We start from the raw sequence: 23,916 nt of genomic DNA, 5'->3' as shown, positions 1-23,916 counted from the left end.
CTTGGAACATTTTCTAACCAGAAAATGTCCTCGAACAGCGAGCATTAGGTCGTCGTCTTCACACCAGTCAATGTTCCTTCCTTTGTTTATTTTCTCTTTCATCTTTCTGTTTTTAGACACCCCCTTCAGCTTCTTTTACATCCTTTATTATCCCGTCAATTTTCCAATTTCCGTGTTTCGCACTTTTCCCCGATTCCCACCAGCTTTATAACGGAAAACACTCCGCCAGAGGTCGTAACAAAATTTCTGTTTATTATACTGTCAATGATTGCCAGCTAATTACTGGATGTCGGAACGAAACAAATATCCGTTTGTTTGTCGAGGAAGCGTGGAGCACGCGTCGGCCTCGACCGACCTCTTCTTTGAGCCAATTAAGTCGCAAGGGGAAAAGAACAGGACGCAATCTTCGCCATTTTAGCGTTAAAATTTAATAATGCCATCCCGGACTTTACTTCTTACCTACAATCATGCTAATGGTAGTTTGTGGGTAAAGTGTTTCTTACGTTTACGGCCACCTCTGAGATCCTTTCACCCCTAACTTATTACATTAAAGGCTCAAATGTCTCATCAAACATGATGTTGTCAGGACGTTAAAGACACTAATTTAATTTATATATGATGTCTCTCGCAAATATTAGCCGACGACGTCACTGCGCACTCAGACCCCCAAGAAGTGAATTTGCAACGGTCGACTTCTTCTTCTATTTTGTTTTTTCTTTCTGAATAAGCAAGCGGCGATCGGATCCTCCCGGAACATGCGCCCAGATTCGCATGTTCGTGTAAACATCTGCCACTAACTTCCGGAATATAAATTCCGGATTAGTTCAGTATCCATGAGAACAAAGCAAATGTTATTAAGCTATGTTGATGCATAGTAATGAGGTAGGCGGCATTTTGCCTGTCGTAAATAATGACTCGTGTAAAAATGTAATTCGTCGTGAAATTTTGGTGCGAATCGACACGTCGATTGATCGATGAGTTGACAAAGCTGCACAGGGGCGTACGAACGAAATCTGTGGAGAGTTTTAAAGGACATTTCCGCAAACAGAACACTCAATCTGAAAGTCCAAATAGAACGACGACGACGACGACGACGACGGAAAGCAAAGATTTTAACTTTGCACATCACAAATTCGATCTGGAATATGTCGGCGTTTTTTTTTATGTACACTTCCGAATCAATCCGACGGAAATCAGACACAATCGTTTAAACATCAGCTAAGTAAGTAAAGAAGTTCGACCTTTGAACCGGGAGCAGTTTGTTCGGTGTCTTGGGGGTTTGTAAAAAATGGTCGGGATTATTCCCAGTCGTGGTCCTCGACATTAATCAAAAATGCCGAGCTTTTTCCAGGGCCTTGCTCCACCCCCACATAAAAGACATTTGGCCCCCGGGTTATACACACTACGATAATGACACGCTAAAGGTTACTCCACGATAATGAACCCCGTTTCGTCCGATTCGGGTGGATCACTCAGGGAATCTGCATAAAATGCGGTGTCTGAATAGCCAGAAATTGCGTCAAGGTGAATTACATTTAACTAACTGGTTAATAAATTTTTGTTTCAGTGACGTTCGTACATTTCTTTTGTTTTATAATTGAACAAACAAAACAAACAAACAATTATGTAAGATCTAAAAGTTGTGTTGAGTAATTTTTATCGCGACAGAATCTAATGAAAAGCTCCACATTTCCGTACTGGAAAAATTTTCAACAGATATTTTGACCTTGTAGCCATTTGATTTCGCATCGTGCAGTTTATCATGGCAATTCCAATAAAAAATTGCATTTCTCCAATTTTTTTTGGATGTTTGGATAAAATGGGATTTATCTAGCGAATGGTGGAAACACTAAGAAGAATTTTCAAGAAACGTTTTTATATCTATTCTGCCTGAAAGCATACAAAAGTTCTTAAAAGGGCGTTTTTTATGTACAATAACTGACGTATGCATAAGGAAAAGATATTGTAGTAGAGAAACTGTGCAGATTCTTACCCAAGATCCCATGCTTTTCTTTATGGAGATTCAAGATAGCGTTCAGATTCATTTGTATATTTGGTACCGTAAAAACCAATTTGAAACCATTTTTATCATTTAAAAGTGCGCTGCAAACCGATTACCACTTTAAAAACGGTTTGAATATCAATTACATTGTTTTACAAACGGTTTGAACCGTTTTCAACGATATGACTAATGGTTATTATACTTACAGAGTGTCTCAGCTAAGACTTTCGAGCCTAATATCTCGGTTATTTGCCAACGGATTCTTATGAAATTTAAAACGCAGATATTTTAGACCGTGAAGGTTCAGTTAGTAATAATAAAATTACCTCAAGTAAAAAAATGTAATTTTAACACATGTTTCCTTTATCGAAAATTATGCGCGATTATTATTAGATTGTTAAACATTAAAAAATAGGGGTCTACACAAACAATTAAGTAAATCACTTGTCCGATTCAACGAAAAGATTAGATTTTGTCGTTAAAAATTTAATGCAAAATTTGAAGGTATTTGAGCAGTTACCTTTTGAAACAATTGATGATTAATTGCCAAGCAACATTTTGTAAACCTTTAAAGTCTGTCAAAATTGGGCGCGCTTTATTAGAAACGTCAAATTGTGAAAATTTATTGAAAATACTCCAAAAATAGTCTACAGTGGCAGAAATTTCAATATTGTTGAAAAAGGAAAAAAATTTGCCTATGGAGAGTGTCGTAAGAACTTCAATGACACAGTTCGTTTTCTCGTGGAACACTATCCAAATGTAGGCTTTACAAAATGTAAGGTTAAGAGAGTCGTCAATTTATTTGAAGACACAGGAAGCGTACGTGAACTAAATTACCTTGCTAAAATATCCCGATCGTGTTTTAGTCCTTTATGGAAGAATTAAAGCATCCAGTATAATAAATTACGTCCAAATGTTGTCTTTAACTTTGTAAGTGTTTTTAAGGTTAACAAGATAAACGTCAAATATGTCACCTGCGCTTCTGCGAAAAGGGATGACCAAAATTCTGCAAAATTGCCCGTTTGTTTCATACGCGTCTACGTTTTTGCATTTGCAACCAGGTTTAACACAGTTTTTTTCTTTTTTCTTGCAAACCAGACGTCTTTCAAGGACGAGTTTTTCCCTACAGTATTTTTTATTGACGATCAATTTTTTATGTAAATTTTAATTGATTCAACATTTTAAAAAGGCATGTAATAATTACGTTTTTAAGACTTGGATGATTGCATCAATGGGTTCGAAAGTCTTAGGTGAGACACCCTGTATAACTTATAAAAATATCTATGAGATTTTTTTTATATTAGCAGAAAAGAGTATACTCGTAGAAACTAGGCAGCCCGCAGTAGAGTCAAAAGCATACGTTGGCACGATTTGGGATGATTTATTGGTACTGAAATCCTCACAGAGCTACCAATCCTCTCGTGTCTATTTTCGTTACGAAAGAAATAGTTATATTTATAGTTTTAATTTTCGTTCGATCCTTTACTGTATTAGAAACAAATGAAAACATCTTTACAAACAACACAAATGTATTAAACGTGTAGATCTAATTAATAAAAGCATTACCGAACTGAGATCAGCGTCGATATTGATTGGTTTTCAAAAACCAATTATTACTGGAGAATTCTTAAAAAAAGTATTGCTCGCATTTTTATTGGTTAAGAAAGAAAGTTATGTCACGATGCAAAATCCGTCCTGACCACTCGATTTCCGTTTTTTCCTTTGAAGCAACGTTACTATTGGCGTTGAATAAGAAGAGAAAAACTTTATGTCTGACGAATCAAACAAACTACCCGTTCTTATAATGCAGAATATTTCACGGGTGATGATGAGCCCGACGGAATTGAAAATGCAACCCACAATACACAATACAATAGGAAGAAATTGTAATTTTTACTGAAAAGAATATCCTGGCACCTCCACCATTTTTGCGAGCTACACAAATGCGTGTTTCTCAACCTGTGTAGAGACCGAATTATGCCGTTTGTGCAGTTGTAAGCAATGTACGAAAACACAGTTTTTAGATTTCATCCAGCTCAGACGGTAGAAGTTTCCTTACAGATTCGTTTATACAGTGCGTTCGTAAAGTTCGGAATAAATTCGATAAAACTGAAAGTATTAATTTCTGAGAAAAATTCTTGAACTTCGTTTTTAAAAAGTGCATATTGTTCAGTACTTTGCTTATATTGACAGCTTGTCATCTCCTAATAATGACGTCATCAATAAATTTTTTAAATGACAACCTCCATTTTTTTTCTTATTTTTCTTGTACGCCTTCGTACTAGCTAAGCGACAATGAAAAAAAAATTGACAACTTACATAACAATTTTTTTGAGAAAATGACAAATTTTATTTTTATTTTTTTTAATGTAAATCTTAATTGATTCAACATTTTAAAAAGGCATGTAAAAATTACGTTTTTAAGACTTTGGTGATTGCATTAATCAGATTTTATTCTTCACCGTCTAAAATATCTGCATTTTAAATTTCACAAAAATCCTTTGGAAAATAACTGAGTTATTAGGCATAGTTTATTTACGCTTATTCTGTTTTATTTAAGTTTTCTCTCCTTCATCCTATTACATCATCTTCATCTCTTAATTAATTTGTAAGAAATGGCTAACGTGATGAACAGTTTTGTCTTTAAATGTGTCGTAACAGAGCACAAATATCAGTCAAAATAGCCAGTTTATTATTTGCAAGAATGGCGGATGCGCCGGGATAAATTTCAATAAATACAGTTTGCTATTTTTATTATCTAAATGGATTCAAGAATGCATTTCTTTGCGATGGCGATCGATAATGGAAATTACAAAAAAATCTGATGAATTCCATTCACAATTCTAGTTACGAAGTTTTGTAAATTTTTCCTTTACAAAAATTGTGAATACGTCATATTTTTGCTATCTGAGGAACTGAGCAAGATCTGAATAGCCTATTTTGAAGATTTCACTACCAGATCCAGTGAAAATTGCATTTCTCCATCTTTAGCATTGATCAAGAAAATTGCATTTATGTGTTTTATAAATATCGGGTGTTCATTTAAATTTATCCTCAAAGTTGGCGCTGAAAAGTCGATTGTGAACGCACCATTCATGAGTCTGCAGAGTAAAAACACACACAACGAAAAAAGTGAGGTTAGATTTAAACAGCTGATCCGTAATGTGTAATTCGTGGTGCGTTCACAATCGATTCTTCAATGCCTACTTTGAGGATAAATTTAAATGAACACCCGATAGTATTAAATGAAGGATTTTCAATGCAAATTTTGATATGTTGTTGCTGAATGCACCAGATACGAAAAAAAAATCGTCGCACTTTGATAACAGTATCATAAATAAATTTCCCCGGCGAGGAAAATCACATTTCTCTCGTATTGATCAGAAATATGTTTGAATTATAATTTGCAAAAATGGTCAATGCTCCAGGAAAAAATGTCCACATAAATTATTCATACCTACCTTGTCTGAAGGGTTATAAATGATTCAAATGTGTGTTTATTATATGCAGCAATTAAATCAAATTTTCTGATAAAGGTTTTGATATTTTTGCTCTCTGAAAATTGCGTTTTCTCGCCTGGCGAATCACATAAATAATTACATTTTTCCTTTCGTGTTTTCTTCTATTTGGTAGAATTGTAGTACTAAGCCTTCTAATGAGCATACAAAAAGTGCTCTAAGATTAACCTTGTGCTACGACCGCGATTTTGGAAAATGCCAACCGATGTTTTACTTTTCGTTTATAACGCTTAGACCGTTACAGATAACAAATTTTATGTTCCGGGAAGAATTTTATATCGTAAAAAGACAGACATTATACTATATGGATAGAATATATCTGTAGCTGTATCAGATATTGAGATACGAGCATTTTAATACTCATAATTTAGTCATAACAAATGGTAAAATGAAGCGAATAACCAAATGCATATCTAGGTACTTAATTCCTAAGTTTTAATGTCACGTACGAAGCCAAGACAGTTGCTTTTTTATTAACTGGTCTACCTATAGGTGAACAATGTTTAAAATTAATAGGTAAATAACAAGAAAAAATTGTCCAGGATAATTTTGGAATAATATAACAGAGTTGGAATATTATACAAGCAGCATTTTATGACATCTTACAATAGTAGTACTAATCATATTTCGTCATCAGCTAAAACTTAAACTCAGCTGCCAATTTCCAAGATATGGTGACCGTGCTCAAGGTTAAAAAGTGCCATTTGTCCTCGCCTCTTTTCAAGCCTCGGACGAAAAACGTGCACTTTTTGGCCTTGGTACACAAATAACGATTAATTTCTTTGTCTCATGGATATTGCATTTGTCTCGCGCTTGTTATTTTTAGGTGCTTCTTTAAATTCGTCCTGTTCGTTTGGATAAGTTGTCTCCATCCACTTACCGCCTCCCATCTTATTAATCACCATCGATTCCTTATTTCCAAATCTAATCCAGTGGAAGTCAAAACGATACGAACGTAATCGCTTTCGTAATAAAAGCCTTAGGAAGTAAGGTGCGCCGTAAAAAGGCGAAATAAAATCGGTCCAATTGGTTTTAATAACAAGTTGACTATTAAATTGTATGGAAGCCGACGTTACACCGTAGTAAAATGCCAGAACAGTTTCCTTCTGTATATAAAAACGTCTCCTTTTATTTCCAAACCCTAATTATCCCTTCTAATTAGATCGAGGATAAAGTTCTCGGAGGAAAGCGTCTTTTTTTATTTAGAATTGTCTCGGTTCGATTTTAATTCAGTGATAATTTATTTTGGGAAAAAAACTTGATTCGTACCGCGTCGACCCCCCTCTCTTTCACCCCCTCGAACTCTCGCAAAGCCTACTTCTCGATATTTCGCTTTGAAGCTCGTCTAGTTCTCCCCGGAGAATAGAGATTATATCTTTCAGTGCTCTTGAAACATTAATGGTTTTTTGATTTAAGCTGTGCGCGATGTTATACATTCTGATAACGCCGAGGGAAAAACAACAACAACAACAACACCAAGGGAAGGATAATACGTAGAGGTACTGCAAATGACTAAAACATGATATTTTTTACCGACATCCTCCCGCGCTTCTTCCATGATTATTATTTTTTATTTGACCATTCCGATTCGACGTAGCCTGTTATCACTCCATCAATTCCACATTACGCTGTTATTACCCTCCACAATCGATCTCTCCAAATTAATACATGATTTTCTCCCTAATTTCCACCGTATCGAGGACACGCCGTTTCACTTGCTCTACTTACTTCTGTGTCAGACTCGAAATCTAGCTTGTTTTATGCCTCCTTTTTTACTACTCCGGCTTTTACAGGAATACCTTTTTCATTACCTTGTCAGTGTTACCGCGTAATTTATAGGTCGTATACATAATCAAATCACTGTTTTTCCCAAGGCATTAATATTAATAAGGCTAATTTTAACCCAACGATTTTTTTCCTCCTTGATTACTTCTTTAAAAGTGCTTCTAAAAGAAATCATGCTGAAGGATGGCAAAAATTAAAAGCTAGCTTTTCCTTGTAGATAAGGAGAGCAAATCAGCGTTCAATGCATGGGAAGACAATTTGTGCTTTATTGCCAAACGCGACGCCACTGGTGAACAGTTTTCACTGAAATGTCAAAGAAACGTCAACGTGTGCTGTTGTTAACCTAAAAAACAACTTTTTATTGGAACGTTACTTTCGAAACGGGGTGTGTAGGCAACCAATAAAACGACTGTGCATGGTTTTGATTTGTTTTCTTTTTGACCACCTCGTAGAGAAAAGGAGATGTTTTTGCGGGACGCCCCTGTGCGGCGGCGGCGTTTGAAAATCGTTCATCCATCCGTTTCACGTACCGGGGTTTGCGGTGCAACGCCGGGAGCGGTCGAAGCGGTAATGCAATGTCCATTATTTGCCCCCGGGCCAATTCCGGTATTATGGATAGTTCCGTTCTGGTTTCTGGAACGGGTTTATTGGCCATTTCTGTAGCGTCCGGCCAATCATCCGTCGACATTTTACTAATTAAGACGGTCTTAGGCGTTTAATATCGAGTGTCAGGCGGTTACGGTGGTCCTTCACTATTCCCTTTTTCCTTAAAACTCGATGTCAGTTCTTTATTTCCCCAAGGAAACCAACCGATCGGACGGCGATATTTGTTCTCTTTGTCACTTGCAGATATTTTAATCAAGTCGGGGTCCGGATTGATCGAAACGTCGTGAAGGCCTCGTGGCGATTCCTCGACCATTACGCAAATTGAAGAGCGCCTTGTTAGGGATCTCGGAGATACATAAAGAATTCCGCCGGAGTTCAATTACAGAGAGGAAAAATATACACACCTACACGTATAGAGGGAGAAAATCGGTGGTTTACCGCCCGCCTATAAAAGACGCGAACGCCTCGAGATTTCCAATAAGCGGGGCATTAAGTGGTATTTTCTGTATTGCATTTCAGGCCGACTGTTAGCACACTTATTTCGTCAGCGAGCAGCGTGCGCCATTTTTGCTCTGTAAATTGCAGATTTGTTGTCGAGAGAGGAATTAGAAAAATGAGGAGAAAGAAATTCGCTAAGATAGTCGTATCGGAAATCGCCACCAGGTTGGTCATATATAAAAGGAGTCCGCCATCTCCGGGGACAGTCCTTTCTCGATCATTTCGACCGCCGCCACGGCTATAGAAGGTCTCCGGAGACGGTCGTCCGCTGCAAATATACGTCATAGCAGATATTTCCGTCGCACCGTTAAAACAAACAAGGGTTGGAGCCCGCAAGAAGAAAGGAGAGGGCGAACACCGGAACGGGAAAGATTTATCCGGGAATCTCTTCAAGGAGCGGTCAGATTTTCTCCGGGTCGTAAAAAAGGCGATTGCGAATCGCGATATAAACACCTCGTTTACATAGCTCGATCGGCCATCGGCGGACAACAAGTGTCTTACCGGCACCATCACTCTATGGAATAAAAGAAACCAAGCTTGCTCATGCGGAGGCCTAAGCAGATGGGTTTTTTCCTACTTCGCCTTGATCGATTCTCTATAGTGGACATGAAAGGAATTTTGAACAGTGCGGGATGTGCAATATTATACTCGACAACGCTTATTTTTTGCCCTTTTTGGAGCTCTCGATGGCTAAAAGGCATTCCTCATCTCTGTATCGATTCCACTCGGTTACATCTTGACCGGATACCTGATTTCTTTCCAACCAATAAGGGCAACGTTTTGATTTGACCCTAAATTCACTTATTCGTTGATTTTCGTGGTTACCTCGATCGTAACTATTGATAACAGTAATACTCGTACTTTGCCCATTTGTTTCAGCCTCTACCAACCTGGATTTTTTAGATTCCATCTCTTCGCATCTGCGCCGCCCCTGCCGCGTCCCTCCACCCCCAGCCAGCCAACCCTTTCCCAAATAGTTTCGGTGTATCATTTGATGTAATTAGAAAATCTGGCCACCGCAACGTTGGGGATTGTTTTAGCGTGGCTGATTTGAGCCCGGGGCGCGCGTCGGGACGCCGCACATACCGCCCTTAATACACACACCCCATGCTCACGGCGCTGTCGGCAGATTTGATTATCGCTGATGCCATTATGATTACAACTACTGCTCGAAATTCATTTGTTTATGTTATTCCTTTGTACCAATCTACGTGACGGGGTCGGGACGCCCTTCCCGCCTCCACCCGGTCCGTTTTTCGACTAAATAATAACAGCTGCAGAGGCGCAACCGGGAACTCTCTTCGGTTTTTGAAGTACATTCTAGTCCCGGGCAGTGAATTAGTTTCATGCGACACGCTAAAATCGTTCGCATCACGCTAGAAACGTTCGCAGAAATAAAACTTAAACATCAAAATTTGCGAGTGTGTTTAGCTCTAAAAGCCGCAGCCAGGAACTCTCTTTTCGGTTTTTCTTTTGGGTTGGTGTCGACAGTACTTGATACCAACGAATATTAAATCGTCGGATGAATGAAGCACTCAACCAGGAGTCTCGTTAATAATTCTGTAAAAAGTTCTAGGCAAGAGCTGTCTCAACTCCTATTGATTCAATTTGACCCCGTCTGAAAGTTTTCCACGATGACTATCTCTCTCCAGGTATTCCGTGCAGGTTTTTTCGTCTTCCCCTTCCTAATTTACGTATTAAAAAGAAAGCTTTTAAATGGGAATTAAATATGCTTATAAAATTTAAAATACGACTCTCTCTCTCGTCCTGCTGCTTTTAGACATGTACGCAGATGCTTAATAAATACACTTTATATATCGCGTAATTTTTTTTTCGTGGGCATTTTTTTCCATGAATTTAACATGAGCTTGTTTCAAAATGTTGCTTTGATCTTTACATTTAATTTCTTCGTGTAGGCGGCGCGGAAAACCTGCCATCTAGAAAGAGGTTGTTACGACTAATTGACGGGGTCCACCTGAATGAACACCCTAATTTACCTCGCACACACGTATGGAAAGCGTTTTTCATCAATCGCCCAACTAATTAGCTCCGACGAGACGGTTTCCGCCTCTTGTTTACTACATTTTTGCATAAATAAGTCAAATCGATGCGGACGACCATTGTATTTATTTCCACGAGCTAAGAGCAAGCGCTCACTAATCCACGTCTTACCCATCAGACACATCACGATATTCTTTGCTGTTTTCGTCACGTATGTCGCAGCATCAAACGTCCAGTTTAACCTCAAGCTGTGTCGTATTTTTGGCCTAAAAAATACAATTTGGATGATTCAAGACAACCGATAATTAATAAATACATGGCCTCCTAAATCGAAAGAGACAAAGTCTCTTGTAAGGCCAGTCGCATTAGCTAGTTTCAGGCCTTTTTTGTGTTTTAAAGAGGGCAGCACATTAAGGGGCTTGGGGGGGTTGCCTATCTTCAGTAACATAACCTTAAATAGTGGACAATGTAAGGTTATGGTCCCTTTATTTTTCAATCATGGAGGCTCACAGTAGGCGCCTAATTTTGAGAAATACAAAATATTTGACAATTTATTGATCGACTTTTCGATAATTATGTATAAAAAAATTAACAGAAGTTTGTCATTCGCACAATGAAATCTCAAAATTTAATATTTTTACTGTTCTAACCTTACAGTGTCCATTTTTTAAGGTTATGTTACTGAGGATAGGCAACCCTCCAAGCCCCTTAATGTGCTGCCCTCTTCAAAACACTGAAACTAGCTAATGCGGTGGGCCATATAAGGGACTTGGTCTCTTTCGATCTAGGAGGTCATGAATAAATATCAACAAATTAATACCACACCGCATTTGCTTCAAATCAAGATGCTGGACAATTTCGATACCATTTCTAATAAAATGCCGTAAATTGTTCTTGTTTCGTTCCCAATTCTTGCAAGGTTTAGTGAGGTTATGTGTATTTCTTGACGGCCGTTGCATTAAGTTGGATTTATGCGATGCGCCCTTAAACATTGCTAGTTCAGTCGGAGGAGATATCAAGAGCATTGCCACGACCGGTTCTGATCAATCGATAGTTGTAAATTGGTAACGATCTACCGAATAATTCATTTCTAATGGGACCACTCGGCCGACACGACGTAGAACACGATACGTCACCGTTGACGTCACAACGGCGTCGGTAAAACAGCGACCTTCAACTTTGTAAAGTGACGTCTCACGTTATCGGATCATCCCTTAAAAATTTAACAGAATGGGCGTGGTCGAGAAGTGGATGACGTCGCCGCCGTGGAGAGAGGAAAATCCGTTTTTTCAACGAGAAAACTCGATAATAAAAGTCAGATAGGTCGTAAACAAAACCAAGTGTGCGTCGCTTAATAGTCGCCATTTCGTCGTTTCGCTTTGAAGATGATTTTTTTCTCTCTCTTAAATGTCGAGGCTTCGATGTTGACATAACAACATCCGAAAAGTAACCTGTATAATGAAGCAGTACGTACGTAATCACCCTCATCTTCCTCATCAAAGGGTGCCTCGGCGTAAAAAAGTCGCCCTACCCTCTCTTCTCTCCATCTCACACGCAATTTACGTCATTGCTGTCGACGATGCGCTTTTGTCGCGAATAAGTGACTGTCATTAGTTGTAGCGTAGCTTTGTTTGGCGGGATTTTGGCATAGTGTGGGCGGCGGGGGTGGCATCTCCGCCAACTTATTTTTACCTCGTCGCTATTGACACTGTTCTTTGTTGTGTTTGGAGTGAATTTAATATTGGAGTGTTTCGGATTCCGTTTTGAGTCGGCATTTAAATTTTTATTTAAAAATGCCGGGATGCGAATCTGAGGCTCTCGCTTGCATTCCCTTTCGCATTATTAAAAAGAGGAATTCTTAATTTGTTAGATTATCGTGTCCGACCGGACGAATTAAGCACGGACGTGCCGTCGACGCGTCACAACCTTCACCCCTGCTCGCTTTGTATCCCAGGCAATTTTAGACAGATTTGTGATTTTAAGCCGGTCCGGATCGAGAGATTTTCCTTTCGGGACGTCCAGTTCCCCTCGATTCGCCCCTCCATTTCACATCCAGGTCATGAAAAGTCTCAGTTACAGGAGCGGTGATGTTTCAACATCGCGCAGGATTAGCAGTGTAGTCTCAAACTCTCACAAAAACAGACCAAACCACACGTCTAAGCGGATTCTACTAGTCACAACGAATTATTAGGTGCGTCACTCCGACCCCTCTGTTTCATTCGTCTCTTTTGAAATCTGAAAATCGATGCACAAAGTGCCGACTGTTAAAGCTAATCTTCTTAACTACGACGATCATTTCGGCTACCTCGCCTGGATCAATTAAAAGCGGTACTAAATCAAAAGGAGAACGCACAGAGATCGTGCAAAAAATCAGTCACGCTGGAAGAAAAAATTAAGCCGGAGAAAGCGGTTTTGTTTGGACGTAACGACGAGAACGACTGGATAATGTTTGATGGAATAATTCTGAAGCCGATTCGCATTCTTTCTTCCTTCAAGAAACGGTAATAACATTGCTAAATCGCTTTAATCTGGCTTTGTAATGACTCCGCGCCGACACCAGCTGCGACCCCAGATGAAGTAACAAACTTTTCCCTACTTACAACAATGTTGTTTGCCAATTAAATTTGCGTTTACAAAACCAATTATTCTGCCCAAGTATTGACTCGTTCCGTGCGGGTCAGGACCGTTTCGCCAATTTCAGCCCCCCCCCCCCGGATCAATATGCAACGGAAGTTGTAAGTCCGATTTGCGATGTACCACATTTGGGAACCGTAAAGAGGAGGAACGTTATCGTATATCCCGGACTTTGGTATTTTACTCAGCGGGGTGATTCCGTGCCGAATTGTTATGTTTATGTTTGTATTTGTGTTTTTACTTTTGAATTTTACTATTATGGTCATTCGAAAGCCATTCTTTCGCGCTTACGAAGCGCCGTTTAATTTCTCCGAGGAAAAAATTTGAAAGACGTGTTCTTCCGGGTTCCGGATTCTGAGAGGCTAATAATTTATCAATGACGTTGAAGGTGGATCCCCGGTAAACAGCTTAGTGAATCATAAGGGACTGTCTTATAGATGCCGGGACCTTATACCTTTACTAATTCACGGTGTTGAGATTACGGTAGGTAGTACCTTCACATGCATGAATTCACCCGTTCACATTTTGCCAATTAGAATTCGCCAAAGGCCCATGCAAATTTAAACGTGTGTCTTAAGATACCCATTTGATAATTTTAAAGTAGGGGAAGGGGGTGGAACCGCTCCAATGCAAAACAGAAATGTGTGACGTGCGATCAGAACGTTGCCAGTGTAGTGCGCAGTGATCAAAGCGAAAGCGTTAATAGGGTGTGCAAGGAACGAGTGCTTAGCCGATGAGAATAATAAAAACACTCTTTTACTAAATAAGAGTCATACAGTTCTATTCCACGCAATTAAATCTGTTCAGCACATTTTTTAGCTTTGATCCAACCAGAGCAATAACAAAGGGATCGGCATTTTTAGTGAAAAATATCCCGGCGCATCCACCATTTTACAACGTTATTCGCGTAAAATATTGACCCGAGGGAGTTTGGGATGTAACCCAAATTACGTTTTCTTGGATGGCTCCAGACTTCAATAAAGAAAAATTAAAAGTAGCAGACAAGATGGCTTTCTGAACACTTTGCATTTCTGTCAGTCTCTGTCAAAGTCTCAAGGATTCAAGCGTGTCAAGATAAATATGGTCGGCATTTTGAACATTGTACAGTGTTTGTGAACATTTTTCATTTAATTCAAGCTGTTTAAAGATTGACATTGAACAACTTCAGCTATACTTGGAGCGGCGAACCAGTGGAGTAGCCACGAGGTGTTCACGTGATAGTTCGTAGCGACGTCATGAAAATTTTAAGAATGGATGGAAATTTCGGCTGCGTGCATTGAGCTGCACCATGCTTTTTAACGCGCGCCCTTTAACCAATAGAAAACCATCCCCCGAAAATCGGATGAAGGTCACGCCAGTTTATTAGGTACTCCATTGAGTCGCCGCTCCGACTATAATAGTTTCAAGTAATTTGCACTTTTGATTATTTAAAATGAATCCAACGTAGCAATTAAAATGTGTATTGTTGGTTGCACGATATTTACATAAGCGTTGACATTTTATGCGAATGATCCTATATTTGTAGTTTTCCCAGCTAATGCCAGAAATAGAGTGATGCAGTTTTTGGTATTGGGTTCGCCGTAATTGGATCTATACAACACAGTTGTCAAATTTCATCTAACTTAAAGCGATACGAAGATGTTTTTTTTTTTTAAGAATAATAATTTGCGAGCAGTTTTTTCGGCATGTGCTGCAGATAGAGTTGGGTAGTTTTTTGCATTCGGTCCGTCATAATCAGATGTACAAAAACAGTTTCCATGTTTGATCTGTGTAGCTCAAACCCTAGGGAAGAGTTCATTATTTTTGAAAAATGTCCCGGCGTATTCGTCATTTTTGTAATATTGTTTTTTTCTTTCAGTTCGTTATAATTGTATCTATAAATTAGAGTTTGCAAATTTAATCTGATTTAAACTGTTTGAGAGATATTACTATTTTTATTGAAGACAATATCCTTACACCTCCACTAATTTTCCAGGCCATACGAATATACGGAGTGTCTATAAATGAATGTGGGATCATAGTAGGCGTTGAAAGTTTGCAGACTCTTACCAGAAATCTAATATGTAATGTAATGTAATGTTAGTATGATCTATGATATGCAACCCTCAGAACACATTGGTTTTACTGGTTGCCTAGCTTGACAAAATTGGTGCTTTACAAAGAAAATGAAATGAAAACAAAAATGAATTATTGATAGGTCCCAACACTCAACAAATCACATATTTATTGTACACTTAAGAAGAAGATAAATAATATCAGTGACACAGAAAAGTCTCTAAGGGAGTTAAGTCAGGCGAACACGGAGGCCATACCGTATTTGTACCTCCACTTATGATGCGATCACCGAAAAAGTCACTTAAAAACTGGAGATTTGCACGAGTTGTATGAGGTGTCGCACCATCTTGCTGAAAATAACCGTGTTGAAGCTCTTTGTCATCTAACTGGTTAATGAATTCATCCAAAATTAATTCCCCGTATCTCTGAGCATTAATAGTTTCATGGAAAAATATAGGACCAATAAGTTTTTGCGCGAAACTGCGATCCATATGCCAACTTTCATTGGATGTAAAGGTGCTTCAACAAACTCATGAGGATTTTCAAAACTCCAAAAGCAAGAACATTTTGTGAATTGACGTATCCTGATACATGAAACCATGCTTCATCTGAGAAGAAACTCAAGTCTAACGATCTAACGACTTTCGAGCCTAATATCTCGGTTATTTACCAACGGATTTTTGTGAAATTTAAAATGCAGATATTTTAAACCGTGAAGGTTCAATTAGTAATATGTAATAAAATTACCTCAAGTTAAAAAATGTAATTTTAACACATGTTTCCTTTATTGAAAATTATGCGCGATTATTATTAAATTGTTAAACATTAAAAAATAGGGGTCTACACAAACAATTAAGTAAATCACTTGTCTGATTCAACGAAAAAATTAGATTTTGTCGTTAAAAATTTAAATGTAAAATTTGAAAGTATTTGAGCAGTTACCTTTTGAAACAATTGGTGATTAATTGCCAAGCAACATTTTGTACACCCCTTAAAGTCTGTCAAAATTGGGCGCGCTTTATTAGAAATGTCAAATTGTGAAAATTTATTGAAAATACTCTAAAAATAGACTACAGCGGCAGAAATTACAATATTGTTGAAAAAGGAAAAAAAATTGCCTATGGAGAGTATCGTAAGAACTTCAATGACACAGTTCGTTTTCTCGTGGAACACTATCCAAATGTAGGCTTTACAAAATGTAAGGTTAAGAGAGTCGTCAGTTTATTTGAAGACACAGGAAGCGTACGTGAACTAAATTACTTTGCTAAAATATCCCGATCGAGTTTTAGTCCTTTATGGAAGAATTAAAGCATTCAGTATAATAAATTACGTCCAAATATTGTCTTTAACTTTGTAAGTGTTTGTCAGGTTAGCAAGAATAACGACAAATATGTCACCTGCGCTTCTGCGAAAAAAGATGACCAAAATTCTGCAAAATTGCGCGTTTGTTTCATACGCGTCTACGTTTTTGCATTTGCAGCCACGTTTAACACAGTTTTTTGCTTTTTTCTTGCAAACCAGACGTCTTTCAAGGACGAGTTTTTCCCTACAGCATTTTTTATTGACGATCAATTTTTTATGTAAATTTTAATTGATTCAACATTTTAAAAAGGCATGTAAAAATTACGTTTTTAAGATTTGGATGATTGCATTAATGGGATTTTATTCTTCACCGTCTAAAATATCTGCATTTTAAATTTCATAAAAATCCGCTGGAAAATAACTGAGTTATGAGGCTCGAAAGTGTTAACTGAGACACCCTGTATGACTTATAAAAATATCTGAGATATTTTGAAAAAAGTTTTTTTTTTTTATATTAGCAGAAAAGAGTATAGAAACTAGGCAGCCCGCAGTAGAGTCAAAAGCATACGTTGGCACGATTTGGGATGATTTATTGGTACTGAAATCCTCACAGAGCTACCAATCCTCTCGTGTCTATTTTCGTTACGAAAGAAATAGTTATATTTATAGTTTTAATTTTCGTTCGATCCTTTACTGTATTAGAAACGAATGAAAACATCTTTACAAACAACACAAATGTATTAAACGTGTAGATCTAATTAATAAAAGCATTACCGAACTGAGATCAGCGTCGATATTGATTGGTTTTCAAAAACCAATTATTACTGGAGAATTCTTAAAAAAAGTATTGCTCGCATTTTTATTGGTTAAGAAAGAAAGTTATGTCACGGTGCAAAATCCGTCCTGACCACTCGATTTCAGTTTTTTGCTTTGAAGCAACGTTACTATTGGCGTTGAATAAGAAGAGAAAAACTTTATGTCTGACGAATCAAACAAACTACCCGTTCTTATAATACAGAATATTTCACGGGTGATGATGAGCCCGACGGAATTGAAAATGCAACCCACAATACACAATACAATAGGAAGAAATTGTAATTTTTACTGAAAAGAATATCCTGGCACCTCCACCATTTTTGCGAGCTACACAAATGCGTGTTTCTCAACCTGTGTAGAGACCGAATTATGCCGTTTGTGCAGTTATAAGCAATGTACGAAAACACAGTTTTTAGATTTCATCCAGCTCAGACGGTAGAAGTTCCCTTACAGCTTCGTTTATATAGCTAAACGGTATTTTTATTGGAGAAAATATCATTACATCATTTTCCGAGCCATGTGAATGCAGTTTTCTCGACGTATACTGCAGATAGAGTGAAGCAATTTTTTGCGTTCGATTTGTCATGTTTAAATCTAAAACCCGGTTTCTAAATAATGTTAAGGATTCAAAGTGTAGTTTTATGCATTCTACTCATGACGACTAAATCTTTTGAACACGGTTTTTAGATTTGATTCTGTTCAAGCAATAAGAAAGATTTCTAGTGAGAATCCAAGCGACTCCTCCATGTTGGTAAAATGTATGTGCAGTTTCCTTAACCAATGCTAGAGGCAGTCACGTGTTTTTTTCTGCATTCGATTCGCCACAACTCAATACATAAAACGCACTTTTCAGATTTGATCCAACACAAACCGGAAGGAAGATATTGTTATTTTTATGGAATAGTATATTTCAAACCAAGGTAAGAAAGTGGTTTCTTGCAGACCGCAGGCAAAGATTATAAACCGAGTCGTAGACGAGGTTTGTAAGTGCCTAAGGTCTGCAAGGACACTTTCTTAACAAGGTTTGAATACAATTTTTTTCCCTACCGGCACAACTTTGTTGAAAAAAGTCAAAAAAAATGGTTATATTCGCGATTAAAACGAAAATTTTGAGAATTGAATAGTAGGCTGTGTTATTTGTTTAATTAACTTGTCATCGCATTTGAAGATTTGAGGTTTGTTCGAAAATTTGATATAAACAGGGTAAAGTAATCTACCTACCTAGCTTATCTGTTTATTTTCCAGATTATATGATTGACCTACCAACTTACTTCATTGAATTGGCTTTCATTTATCAATAACTTATTTCACTTTTGACACTTTTGACATTTGTATTTTGGTACAGTTTTACCATAAACATTTCATGATTAACTTTCTTACCTTAGCGAGAAAGTTGAATTTTCTCACCTCAAATGAGGTATCCACAGCCTACATTTCTAACCGGTAGGGAGAAAACAATATTCCGTACCTTCACCAATTTTTCGAACTGTTAGAGATAGAGTCATACGTTTTTTTACGTCTGATTCGGCATAATGAAATCTATGAATAACAGTTACATTTGATCTTGTCCAAACTATGAAATAAATATCGTTATCAAAATAGTATCCTGGCGCATCCACCATTATATGATATGTAAACGGCGTTTGCTTGACTGGTGTTAAGTAGAAGCAGAGTGTGGTTTTTTGCATTCGATTTGTCATAATTGAATCTATAAAACATTAAATTTGATCAACGCCAAACCATAAGAAATATCTTTTGCATCATAAAAAAATATATCCTGGCGCATCCACCATTTTCTGATCTATACAGCGTGACTTTGAAGGTTGTACAGATATTTTAAGCTGACGTGGTAGATGTTAAAAGAAACCACTTTGTTTGGGAAACGCTGAAAATTTTCAAATTTGGAGGGCAGTTTTAACCAACGACTAACCTAAAATGACAAGTTTTTCTGTCATTCGAGGTTATGTTTGATTTTTATCGCGAAGATCCTGTGCAATGTTTACAAAGGTTCGCGTATTGCGAAATATCCTTTGAGGCAACTTTTCACCATAGATTTGCCGTGCTAGTTCTGAATGTTCGCCATAGATCAAAGACCATATGGGTTTTCTCCAGGTTGGTGAAGGACATTTGTGATTTAAATTGCGGTTAAGATTGATGTTATTGTCAAAGTGACTTAATTTTGAATTAAATGACAACAAAAAAGGTCTGCTATGATTTATTTTTGACCCATTTATCTATAAAATGGCTCCCAAACTTTTTTTGAAAAACTTTGAGCCCCTTTTTCTCGAAAAATATCAACATTGGTATAAGTCATCATTGGCTCAATCGTTACCTTTTGTGGGGTTCTATCACAGGTTAAAATATCTGCACAACCTTCAAAGTCACTCTGTATAATACAGTTTTTTACATTCAGTTCGTTATGAATATATCTACAAAACACAGTTTTCAGATTTAATTTAATTTAAACCGTAAGGGGAGATATTACTTTAAATGGAAAAATATTCTTCCAATGCATTATCTTTCCGAGCCATACAAATGTAGTTTTCCCGACCTGTGTTACAGATAGTGTAACATGTAGTAATTTATATAACCCGCTTTTAACTCAGAACATAACGAAGACAACCTCCAGCTTCCACCTTTTGACCTTTTTTATACATTTCGTGTGTTGATTTAATTTATCTGCAAAGTAGGCGTTGAAGAATCGATTGTGGATTACAGATCACGGATCAGCTGTTTGCTGTTTCAATCTAACCTCACTTTTTGCGTTGTTTGTGTTTTTACTCTGCACACTGACGAATGCTGCGGTCACAATCGACTCTTCAGCCACTCCACCATTTGTGCATGGTGATTAAATGCAGTACCCTCGACAATGACATCATCAGAGATAGAATCCCACGGTTTTTTATTTCGATTCGCCATTATTAAATTTACCCAACTGTGTTTTTAGATTGGATCTGGTTCAAACCCTAACGAAGACAACGCGTCATTATTACTGAATACTAAATAATGTTTGAGATAGGATCGGCAGTTTTGTTCATCCGATTTGTTAGAATTAAACTAATTGAAAACTAGTTGTGGATTTGATTTGACCCCAACAGAAACAAAATGTTGTCATTTTTAGAATGAAATATCCTGGCACCTCCACAACGATTTTTTCGAAACATTGTTGCATTCGATTCACGACACTTAAATCTACAAAGTGCAGTTGGTGATTTAGTGTAGCTCGATCGGTACAAAAATATTGCCACTTTAAGAAAATAATTTTCCCTATAAACGTATTATCTGTAGAGGCTGCGTTTAAAACCATATGAACCAAAAATGTTAACTGAAGTGTTCTCAACGTTTTCCCCTGCTCGAAATACGCTAATAAGCTTAAAAACGCTTTTGTATTTACTGCTCCTGGCCAACGAACATTAAATATTTTTCCGTGATAAATTATTCATTATGCCCGTGTAAAATATTTTAAAATTACATAATTCAATTCTGAGAGAACGTCGAAAATTTAATTTCACGATAAAAAAACACGCTTTATTATCTCTAAATACAGCTCGGTGCTTCGTGCCTCGTCGATGTCAAAACAAAACCTTCCTAGCTCACATAACGCAATTAAAATGAAAAATTAATAAATGTTATTCCACAAACGCGCCCACTCCCCCGGTCAATACCTCCACGAAGTCGATACCAAATTACGTAACAGTTGCATTTCGTTCCAGGTGGGTGCGAATTCAAGAAGTCCTGGATCGGTAGGTGGTTCTTGAGCGGAGTACAGAACCCGCTCTTCATCAACGCCACGCACATAGAAACGAAAGGGGAGTGCTACGAGGAGCAAGGCGACAAGTATCTAGTTTACGACAAGTGAGAGAACTTCTTATATTTTAAGTAAACGAGAGTGACGACGTTTTTGTTCCAGATCCGAGGACTGTTACAGGTGCCTGGCCATTCACGAGCAGCACCAAAGCGTTCTTCAGTACAAAGAGAGTGAGCAAATTGAGTCGAAATCAAATTCCCAAATCCGACAACGATTTTTTTCCAGCGTTTTGTGAGAGCAAAGCGTCGTTGCAGGACGTTTGTTACGGGATAACGGGAGACGCGCCTTTGTACAGCATGTTCCGCAAACATCCAGAAGCCAAGCCGGTGGCGTGTCCCTTCAAGAGCGCCCCCTTCACCTTCAGCTACAACAGAGGGACCGGCGATTGCAACAATCCCCCTAGCAAAGCTGAGAGTTGCACCGACGACTCGCGTCTTGTTTTGAAGTACCAGGCGTGTCCAGACGTTCCCTCCACCGAGAGCAACGGTTAGTGTTTTGGGTATAGAGTGTGGGGGGTTTCGACCAGGTTGTGTTGGTTGCAGTGGAAGAACTGGTGTGTCTTGCCACGTGGAAAGAAGGCTCGACTAGGTATCTGATCGGTCGCATCTCCCAAGGCAACCGAAGGAGTTTGGTGTCAGATGAGGACCAGTACCGGTGCTTCATCTACCAAAGGAACACGGAGAACAATAAGAGCGTGTACAATATAGCCCAGTCGGGCGACGCCACTTGCAACGGTCTACAGAACGCTTTCGAGGGCAGCAAGACGATGAAGCTGACCACTGTGGACAACCACCACAACCGGTGCAAGTTCCCGCTGTGGATCACCGACCACCACACGTGGTTGAGTCTGGACCACCACAAGACGTACAAGTTCAGCCAGAGGAACGCCACGCTGAAGGTCCTCGACGACGAGACGCCCAAACCGAACAAGGTCCACCAACACTTCGCCTTCGGTTTCCAGGAGTTCGGCTTCGAGTCGCAGGACCAGCGGCGGCAGAACTCCGAGATGCGCCTGGTGTGCCACATGATCCTGCAGTCGCACGAGCACAAGAAGGTCCAGATCGTCGCCCACATCACGGCCGGCTGGTAACTATTGTAGTGTGTGGGTCGCTCCGACCGTGACGGTTTGCCGCTTGCAGCGACAGCGGCTACGTCTGCATGGTGTTCTACAAGCGGGACTCGAACGTGATCGAGCTGCAGCAGTCCGAAAAGTACTTCGAGAACCCCGACGAGGCCTGCGCCAACTTCAATCCGACCACGACGCCGTACACGACCCTGATCAGTAAGTGTGGTTGTTGTTGTTGACGCGCCGTGCTAAAACTTTCTCTAGCTACAGCACTGCACACCAAGAAGTGCCCGCAGCTGGGCCGCTACACCTTGTTCAACCCCGACCGCTCAGGCGAGCGCAGGAAGCGGTCGCAAACAGGTACGTCCCGGTTGTGGTAACTCACCAATCGTCAAGTGTGCGTTTCAGAAGGCGACGGTGCCCCCAATCAGCCCTCCACCGACTGTCACTCCCACAATTACGAAGCGCTGGCCGTCGGGTGCGGAGGTTCGCACGGGATCGAGTTCCGGTCGACTTGCGCCCAGCAAAGCACAAGTGGTAAGTGCGAGGAGAGGACGGGGCAGGTGAACATTTCTTTGTTGGCAGAGTACTCCTGTCACGGAAGTTGGGAAGAGAACGGGATTTCTTACGTCATTGCGTCACCTGTGGCAAGGAAGTCGACGGACGTGTTGCGGTATTGTTTCATCTATACGTTGTCGAACCAGCCGGAAACGACCGTGATCGAGGGGTCGTTGGGGAAGAAGGTGGAACCGCCGGTTCTACGCCTGTCCGGTGTCTCGGAGAGTTGCCATCGAAACATCATACCGGGAGTTACAGGAAATTGGGCGTTCAATTTCACCAGTAACGGTAAGGGGGTGTTAGCAATTTAGGAAAAATCCAAGGAAAGTGGCTCAATCTAGGTGGAAATTTGCAACGAGGCCGTGTTTTAGTCGGTGAAGACGAATCTGTACGCAGACTCGGGGGAGAAGTCGTTTTAACGTTGAACTATCAACATCAACGTCATACATAACCTCACTTACTTACTAAGGAATTTCTCACTTACGGTATTCTGTGTTTGTCAAAGATGCAAAGGGGTGCTTTTTCTGCTTTGCGGCTGTATGAATGCTATTACAAAACCCATTTCGCGTGATGTAATAAAAATTCGAGTTTTGAAACAAACTAGGCAATTTGCTTTTTCAATGTTGGCATTCCTGATCTTGGCATGACGTCGAAATAAACGCCAAAACAGAACGAATTGTTGTAAACGTTAATCGTTGCATTAGACGTGCCCAGTTTTAATTTGTTAATAACAATTGAAATTTGAATCTTCCAAACAATATGACATTATGTGTTGCCAACTACGACAAAATTCCTCAAATTTGGAAATTGCTAATTTTCACATAAAAATCGCTTAAAAGGTGCAAAGTAGAAAAAATAGTGCATGGTTTGATACATGTAACCGATCACAACAAAAACAAGTACTTAATTACTACAACGACTGCTAAAAAAAATAAAAAAAATCGTCTTTTTAGTTGGCATGGTATGACATAACCTCACATTTTTGCAAAACGAAATATAAATGTACACCATTATGTAACAAAATCTGTATTATAAGTTAAAATTAAAAAATAGAAAAAGAAAACATTGTCCAAATCGTTTCCTCCTACTAATTCGTAATCATCACAAAAATGCCTTGTTCTTGCAAATTTTCGTCAAGAAAATGTCCCGTTACTTAGCTAACGTTCACATTTGCTCTCGGATCATAAAAATAAATTTATGAAAACCGAATGGAACATTTGCGTCACCAGATCGATTCGGTGATTTTCCCCGACCTTTGAAACTTTTT

The 23,916-nt window shown here is 38.9% G+C and overlaps 1 protein-coding gene and 2 long non-coding RNA genes across 5 annotated transcripts in view; 2 read left to right on the top strand and 1 right to left on the bottom strand.

Annotated features, from left to right (window-relative positions):
• The window catches only part of LOC138127840 (uncharacterized), a 112,520-nt gene that overhangs the window by 87,009 nt on the left and 1,595 nt on the right, over nt 1-23,916 (top strand). The window contains exons 3-10 of one of the 2 annotated variants that reach the window (XM_069043916.1): nt 20,931-21,072; nt 21,128-21,195; nt 21,251-21,511; nt 21,568-22,111; nt 22,165-22,307; nt 22,356-22,451; nt 22,503-22,628; nt 22,677-22,937. In XM_069043916.1, the coding sequence (XP_068900017.1) occupies nt 20,931-21,072; nt 21,128-21,195; nt 21,251-21,511; nt 21,568-22,111; nt 22,165-22,307; nt 22,356-22,451; nt 22,503-22,628; nt 22,677-22,937 (1,641 nt within the window). Of the gene's footprint in view, nt 1-20,930; nt 21,073-21,127; nt 21,196-21,250; nt 21,512-21,567; nt 22,112-22,164; nt 22,308-22,355; nt 22,452-22,499; nt 22,629-22,676; nt 22,938-23,916 lie in introns of both variants that reach the window. The other variant, XM_069043915.1, reaches the window with a different exon arrangement.
• On the bottom strand, nt 10,206-11,371 carry LOC138127856 (uncharacterized). 2 transcript variants are annotated; one of them, XR_011158453.1, is made up of 3 exons: nt 11,236-11,371; nt 10,407-10,676; nt 10,206-10,346 (listed from the first exon to the last, which is right to left on the bottom strand). It is a non-coding gene; the product is annotated as an uncharacterized lncRNA (long non-coding RNA). The 2 variants fall into 2 exon arrangements; XR_011158454.1 differs by having other exon boundaries at nt 11,231-11,355.
• LOC138127857 (uncharacterized) lies at nt 11,541-20,288 on the top strand. The gene is made up of 2 exons (XR_011158455.1): nt 11,541-20,114; nt 20,165-20,288. It is a non-coding gene; the product is annotated as an uncharacterized lncRNA (long non-coding RNA).

Source organism: Tenebrio molitor, chromosome 4 (assembly GCF_963966145.1).
Source record: "Tenebrio molitor chromosome 4, icTenMoli1.1, whole genome shotgun sequence".
Lineage (NCBI taxonomy): Eukaryota > Metazoa > Arthropoda > Insecta > Coleoptera > Tenebrionidae > Tenebrio > Tenebrio molitor.
The sequence above is the reverse complement of the archived record's forward strand: the minus strand, read 5'-3'. Positions and strand labels throughout refer to the sequence as shown.